We start from the raw sequence: 7,628 nt of genomic DNA on the forward strand, positions 1-7,628 counted from the left end.
CCTTCACACTCCTGGGCCAGACTACACTCAATTATAGGACCTTCTGAAGAGATCAGTCTTCAATAAAGACTTAAAGGTTGAGACAGAGTCTGCGTCTCCCACATGGATAGGAAGACCATTCCATAAAAAAATAGCTGCCTGCCTCCAGCTGTTTGCATAGAAAATCTAGGGACAGTAAGGAGGCCTGCGTCTTATGACCGTAGTGTACGTGTAGGTATGTAAGGCAGGACCAAATCGGAAAGATAGGTAGGAGCAAGCCCATGTAATGCTTTGTAGGTTAGCGGTAAAATCTTGAAATCAGCCCTTGCCTTAACAGGAAGCCAGTGTAGAGAGGCTAACACTGGAGTAATATGATCAAATGTTTGGTTCTAGTCAAGATTCTAGCAGCCGTGTTTAGCACTAACTGAAGTTTATTTGGTGCTTTATCCGGGTAGTGGGAAAGTAGTTCTTAATCTGTTTGAGCCAATATGCTGTGTTGTGACAAGGTAGGGTTGGTATACAGAAAATAGCACTATTTGGTAAAAGACCAAGTCCATATTATGGCAAGAACAGCTCCAATAAGCAAAGAGAAACAACAGTCCATCATTAATTTAAGACATGGTCAGTCAATCCGGAAAATGTCAAGAACTTTGAAAGTTTCTTCAAGTGCAGTCGCAAAAACCATCAAGCACTACGATGAAACTGGCTCTCATGAGGACCACCACAGGAAAGGATGACCCAGAGTTACCTCTGCTGCAGAGGAAAAGTTTGTTAGAGTTACCAGGCTCAGAAATTGCAGCCCAAATAAATGCTTCACAGAGTTCAAGTAACAGGCACATCTCAACATCAACTGTGCAGAGGAGACTGCATGAATCAGGCCTTCATGGTCGATTTGCTGCAAAGAAACCACTACAAAAGGACACCAATAAGAAGAGACTTGCTTGGGCCAAGATACATGAGCAATGGCCATTAGACCGGTGAAAATCTGTCCTTTGGTCTGATGAATCCAAAATGAGATTTTGGTTCCAACCACCGTTGTGAGATGTAGAGTAGTTGAACGGATGATCTCCACATGTGTGGTTCCCACCAGGAAGCATGGAGGAGCAGGTGTGATGGTAAGGAAGTGCTTTGCTGGTGACACAGTGATTTATTTAGAATTCAATCCACACTTAAGCATCATGGCTACCACAGCATTCTGCAGCGGTAGAACATCCCATCTGGTTTGCGCTTAGTTGGACAATCATTTGTTTTTCAACAGGAATGACTCAACACACCTCCAGGATTTGTAAGGGCTATTTGACCAAGAAGGGGAGTGATGGAGTGCTGCACAAGATGACCTGGCCTCCACAAACACCCGACCTCAACCCACTTAAGGTGGTTTGGGATGAGTTGGACAGCAGAGTGAAGGAAAAGCAGCCAACAAGTGCTCAGCATACGTGGGAACTCCTTCAAGACTGTTGGAAAAGCATTCCAGGTGAAGCTGGTTTAGAGAATGCCAAGAGTGTGCAAAGCTGTAATCAAGGCAAAGGGTGACTACTTTGAAGAATCTAAAATATGTTGACTTTAACACTTTTTTGGTTACCACATGATTCCATCCATATGTGTTATTTCATAGTTTTGATGTCTTTACTATTATTCTACAATGTAGAAAATTGTAAAAAATAAAGAAATACCCTTGAATGAGTAGGTGTGTCCAAACTTTTGACTGGTACTGTATATGTGAGAACATTATGATCAATGCTCACCTGCACTTTACCAATGTCCCTCCTTGTCTTCATTAAATCATTGTGTATCTACACTCAGATATTGTGTTTTCATATTCTCTGAATGTAATATTTAACCCATATATTCCATTTGATGTTGGTCTGATAGCAGAAAACCATTGAGATACCATGGCTGTTCCCTTCATTCCTACAGCGATGAGAAACTAACTTAAAGGCAGTGGTGTAAAGTATTTAAGTAGTACTTTAAAATAGTTTTGCGTAAGTAGTTTTTTGGGGGTATCTGTACTTTAATTTACTACATTCCGAAAGAAAATTATATACTTTTTACTCCATACATTTTCCCCTGAGACCCAAAAGTCCAATTCACACACTTATCAAGAGAACATCCCTGGTCATCACTACTGATTCTGATCTGAAGGACTCACTAAACACAACTTTGTTTGTCTGAGTGATGGAGTGTGCCCCTGGCTATCCGTTAATAAAAATAAAATTGTGCCGTCTGGTTTGCTTAATATAAGAATTTGAAATGGTTTATATTTTTTTACTTTTGATACGTAAGTATATTTAAAACCAAATACTTTTAGGTTTTTACTCAAGTAGTATTTTACTGGCTGACTCACCTTTACTTGTCATTTTCTATTAAGGTATCGTTACTTTTGCTCAAGTATGACAATTGAGTACTTTTTCCACCACCACTTAAAGGTTAATTGGATTCTATTAATAAACTCTGGGTTAGAACTATTAATGTTCAGAAATGTAACACTTTCTTGCACAGCCTCATTCCAAACCAAAGAGTCCTTCACATGTGGTTTAAAAGATGGTGAAAGCTCACTTGGGTTTTACTTTACAAAATGAATCTTTGGGATTTGTTTCTTTTAAACTGTCTTTTATAACGTATTTTATGCTGTGTGAAGGCGGCTATATTTGGACAAATCTAACATAGTTTCCAACGATAAACACATCTATTTCTGTACTAAAAGTCTGACCTCAGAGAATCAGGAATGTTATTCGTTTTATCTGTAGGATACGTTGTCAAATAATTTTCTCTTTTTGTTTGATCAATCAGTAGCCTAGGGCATAATACAGAAACAGAATGACTATTGTTGCTAGGCCTTCATCTCTTTTAATGGACCATGGGAATATGTCCATAACAACCACAGCCTGCACAGTGCATGGTGTTGCTAGGTAGCCTAGAACTTGGTCCTGAAATGAAGCGTGACTATTAAATGTGAAAGGTAGAGAAAGAAGGAGAGGGGGAGTGAGGAAAAACTAGAAAAGGGAGAGGAAACAGTGAATGCCCTTATCTGCATAGATTAGGATGCCTGAACATTCTGGCTACAAGTCAAGCGGAAGCTATTCATCTTGCTCTCTCGTTCTGAGAAAATACATTTGAGAAAAGTTCTCTCTATATTTATTTTATATGATCAAAATCAACATTATTAATACGTCAATAAATATCAAGATACTGCTCCTCCAGTTAGCTCAATTAGGGCAGTAGGAAGTCGCAACTTGTAGGTCTACCATACATAATTGCATGAATAAGACAGACTTGTTCGGAGGATAATTTCCATAATGGAACAGACATTTGGGTAACCAGTATTCTTCCAGTTCTCTTATGTCTCCACCTGCTGATGAAGTGACTGTATTACAGCCTGACAGCCAGGAGACCCACAGTAATATAATTGATCTCACAGTGAGGGTGTTTAGTCATAGGACATCCTATTTATTATTGAGTGCTGACCAACATACCTGGCGCATGTCAACATGTGTGTCACAACAATAGCATTACAGCCTAATGATCTGGGCTAATACTGAAACCACTTACCATAGCTATGAATAACTCCACTGTGTGAGTCAGGTTCCTAATCTTACATTTGAATTGAGATCCACTTCAATGAATGGCCGATATACAGCCATTCACAAATTCTCCAAAACAGATTTCACATTCTAGAATCCAAAATGTCTACTAGAACTATGCTCGACTGACTGGTGATTGTTGCACAGGTACTGAAGTGACTGCATGTTTTGTCTGGCCTCAAAAGCCTCATTTAAATATGACTACTATCTGAACTGTCACCTTCTCATTTCATGATCTAATGATAGTATTGTTTTTTTACACATGATTATGATCAATATCATGAATGGATACACGCATCTCTGTCTCCCATGCTTTTATTGGAGTAACCCGAAAGGAAAACTACATCAGATTCATCAAATGACACCAATACAGAACATGGAACTAGTTATTGTGTATTATACTTAAGCAACAAGGCACGAAAAGGTTACGTTATACGACCAATATACCACGGCTAAGGGCAGTTTTGGAGTGCCTGAATACAGCCCTTTGGTATATTGGCCATATTCCAAACCCCCCCGAGGTGCCTTATTGCTATTATAAACTGGTTACCAACGTAATTAGACCAATAAAAACATTTTTTTTGTCATACCTGTGGTATGATATACCACAGCTTTCAGCCAATCAGCATTCAGGGCTCGAACCACCTGGTTCATAATGGTGTTAATACACTCCACTCACCCAGAATCACATCCTTTTCAATAAAGTAAGAAAAGTAATGGACACAAAATATAATTAATTGAATTAGAACAATATACAGCATTTACAAATCCACATCCAAAAGCTGCCAGTATTCTACCAAGGGTTGAAATCAGTGAAACATGAGTTATAGCGTGAGTCTTTCAAGTAAACTGTTACTGCAGCATGGCAATATTAAACTGTTGATAACAACCATGGTAAATAGAAGTAAATCATGTACTACTGCTTCATGGAGGTAGTAAGTGCTTGACCGGAAGGTCATCTATCACACACCAGATATTTGATGTTATGTAATGTCTCATGAAAAGAAAAGAAAAAGTACATTTTTTTGTGTGCAATCAGTTGACAAAGAATCCACATCAGAGTCTTTCTGCATCAGGGATCTATATCGGAAGTGTATTTGCCCCACGACACCTGTGAGTCAGAACAGATGGAACTGTGATCTAATTGTCAACGAGGTCATGGTTTGCTACTCAATGCCCAAGGTCTTGATCTGGATCTTGGTCAGAGCCTAGTTTTGGTTTGGGTCTCAAGATCCTTTATATACATATGGTCTTGGTCTGGAGAGCTTTAGTCGTGACTCCATCCAAATCTTCACTCCATCTCTACATCACTCCCACCCAGTGCCCCATCACCAATGACATTAGTGACCCGATGATGACGATGATGCTGTTATAGATGGGCCCACTGGATGCTCCATAGTAGTACCCCATATCCCCAGAGCCCTCTGGACCTTCATAGCCACCAGGCCTGGGGCCATACCCTCCAGCTCTGGGGTACCCCCCATAGCCTCCTCCATAGCCTCCATAACCACCTCCATAACCTCCTCCATAACCCCCATATCCCCCTCCGTAGCCAGGACGACTCAACGCACTGCCCAGCATTGCTCCCCCCACGGCACCAGCAGCAGCAGCCCCTGCCATCTTCCCCGCACTGGAGCCGCCACTCTGGGCAGGCATTGGTCGGTATGCCTGTCCACTCTGGGCAGGCATTGGTCGGTATCCTGTGCCTCCACCTTGACGAGGGTAACCCCCACGGCTACTACCGCCCCACCCCCCACCGAAGCCCCCACTACGACCGAAGCCCCCACCACGGCGAGCCTCTGAGGTGGGGCAGATGGTTGCTAGGAGCAACAGGCAGGTTGCCACAGTGAGGAGAAGTCTCCGTTGGTCAACAATCCTCATTCTCTGTGAAAACAAGATCATGAACAGTTTGTGATTGATAAGAATATCCCACATTTCCACACGAGCGCTGGGTCATTATCAAGACAAGAACAAGACATGATCATGACTGTGTGTGTGTGTGAAGTGGGATAACCCTACGAGCTAATCCAGTGTCAGTTAGGATTTAAACCACCTGTGGGTTAACTGGGTTGATTGACAAGGGAAATCTGATCCAGATCTGTGTTTAGTGTCAGCTGCAAGCCTTAAGACCCACACAGTGATGTAATGCCTGCATTCATCAGCAAGTCTGGACAGTCTGTCCAGTTATTAGCACAGTGGAACAACACACACACACACACACACACTTGAGTATGGTAGAACACAACGTACACACACACTAACGCACTAAAGTTTGTGTCACTGCAGGCTTTGAGAATGTGGTAAGTAAAGGTTATTTTTACGCTAGAGACAAATTAAGAGCAGGGCAGAGCGAGCTGCGGCTGCTAATCCAGCTTTGACAGAAGAGTGTTACACGAGCTGTGAGAAGTCAACACACAATAGCATAGATAAGATCTAACAACTCAACATAGGATTTAAGTCTTCAGTCGATTGACAAGTCAGTATATAAACTCAAGTTTGTACGAACTCTGGTTCTAGTCTAGTATGAAAAACAACGAGGGGATTGAAGGGAGAGTTTCTACTGTCAACATTTTTTCTCTTAACTGTTTTTTGATGAGATATGACAATAGTCCTTGTCAATCCCCTTTTTTTATGTTTCAAAACCCAAGAGATACATGTTCTACTTGGTCAGGAGATGACCACTAGACCAATGCCATAACAGATTAACTTCACAAGTACCATGTTACTACATCTCAATAACGGTCATATGGTTTTTACCTCCATAATCTCTCTAATTTCTCTACCTCTCATCTCTCTGTGCATCTCTCTCCTCTGTCTCGGTCTCGCTTACACAGACCTCTTTACCACTAATCTGTCCTCCCTAAGATTGTTTGTCTGTCTTCCTCTCTCCCCATCATCATCACACAGCATTACAGTGTAATCTGTGTCCTTGGCGCCAAGACTATCCTTATCCCTGAACCTTTTGTCTGTAGATAAATCCAACACAGTAGCGTTCCAGTTTCCAAGATGACCTACATTGTTCATTAGAGATCAGTGGAGGCTGGTGAGAAGGGCTATAGGAGGATGTGCTCATTGTAATGGCTGGGATGGAAAGAATGGAACAGTATCAAACATATAGAAACCACATGTTTAAGCCCATCCTCCTATAGCTCCACCCACCAGCCTCCACTGGTAGATATTATTTCAGAAAACGGAGAGATCTATAACTTCCCTCCGGGTTCATTCAGAAAACAGAGAGTTCTAGAACACCCCTCCTGGTTCATACAGAACACTGAGATCTATAACTTCCCTCCGGGTTCATTCAGAAAACAGAGAGTTCTAGAACACCCCTCCTGGTTCATACAGAACACGGAGATCTATAACTTCCCTCCGGGTTCATTCAGAAAACAGAGTTCTTGAAAGTTGTAAATGTAATCATTTTTCATTAAAAAAAAAATAGAGAATTATTTTCTAAAATATTGCTCATACTTCACACATTGTATGAGTTTGGACAGATGTTAATAGTTTGTCTTTAGCCTCTTAATGATCCAATTCTGACTGTTTACTAACTTGATCTGGGCAGCTCTACATAGCTTTTGGTAACTGTTTAGGCATGGTGTAAATGTCTATATAAAACTCTTTAGACTAACATTTGACCACTATAGAATTAGTTATACAGGATACAACTGGGTCAAACATTGGCAAATAACACTATTGACACACGTGATGTACCTGCATTAATGCATCTTGGTATTTGTATTTTCCAAATCCCAGATAACAGTTACAGGATGCTACATCATCAATAACACAGATTTAAACATCTTTAGAAATGACAGAATGATAACAATAATGTACATTTGACTGCAAAGCTAAAAGCAGTAGAGTTGAAACTCTTACCTGTAGAAGTTGACAAAAGAGCCGAGGAAAATCACAGATGTGTCAAGAGGATGTCCTTTTGGCTCTCTCCTTTGTGTGTGTGATCGTCAGGGATTCCTGTGACTGTCTGGGAGAGAGAGAGTGTGGGACGGGTCTCTTCAACCTCCGAAATGGTCTCAGCCAGGTAGAGGGGATCTATCTCTGACCTCCTCA

The 7,628-nt window shown here is 41.2% G+C and overlaps 1 protein-coding gene across 1 annotated transcript; it reads right to left on the reverse strand.

Annotated features, from left to right (window-relative positions):
- Positions 1 to 3,859: 3,859 nt before the first annotated feature.
- Positions 3,860 to 7,602, reverse strand: LOC118394243 (shematrin-like protein 2). The gene is made up of 2 exons (XM_035787459.2): positions 7,437 to 7,602; positions 3,860 to 5,444 (listed from the first exon to the last, which is right to left on the reverse strand). The coding sequence occupies exon 2, from the start codon at positions 5,439 to 5,441 to the stop codon at positions 4,863 to 4,865; it is 579 nt and encodes a 192-aa protein (XP_035643352.1). The 5' UTR covers positions 5,442 to 5,444; positions 7,437 to 7,602; the 3' UTR covers positions 3,860 to 4,862.
- Between the last annotated feature and the right edge of the window lie 26 nt (positions 7,603 to 7,628).

Source organism: Oncorhynchus keta, chromosome 14 (genome assembly GCF_023373465.1).
Source record: "Oncorhynchus keta strain PuntledgeMale-10-30-2019 chromosome 14, Oket_V2, whole genome shotgun sequence".
Lineage (NCBI taxonomy): Eukaryota > Metazoa > Chordata > Actinopteri > Salmoniformes > Salmonidae > Oncorhynchus > Oncorhynchus keta.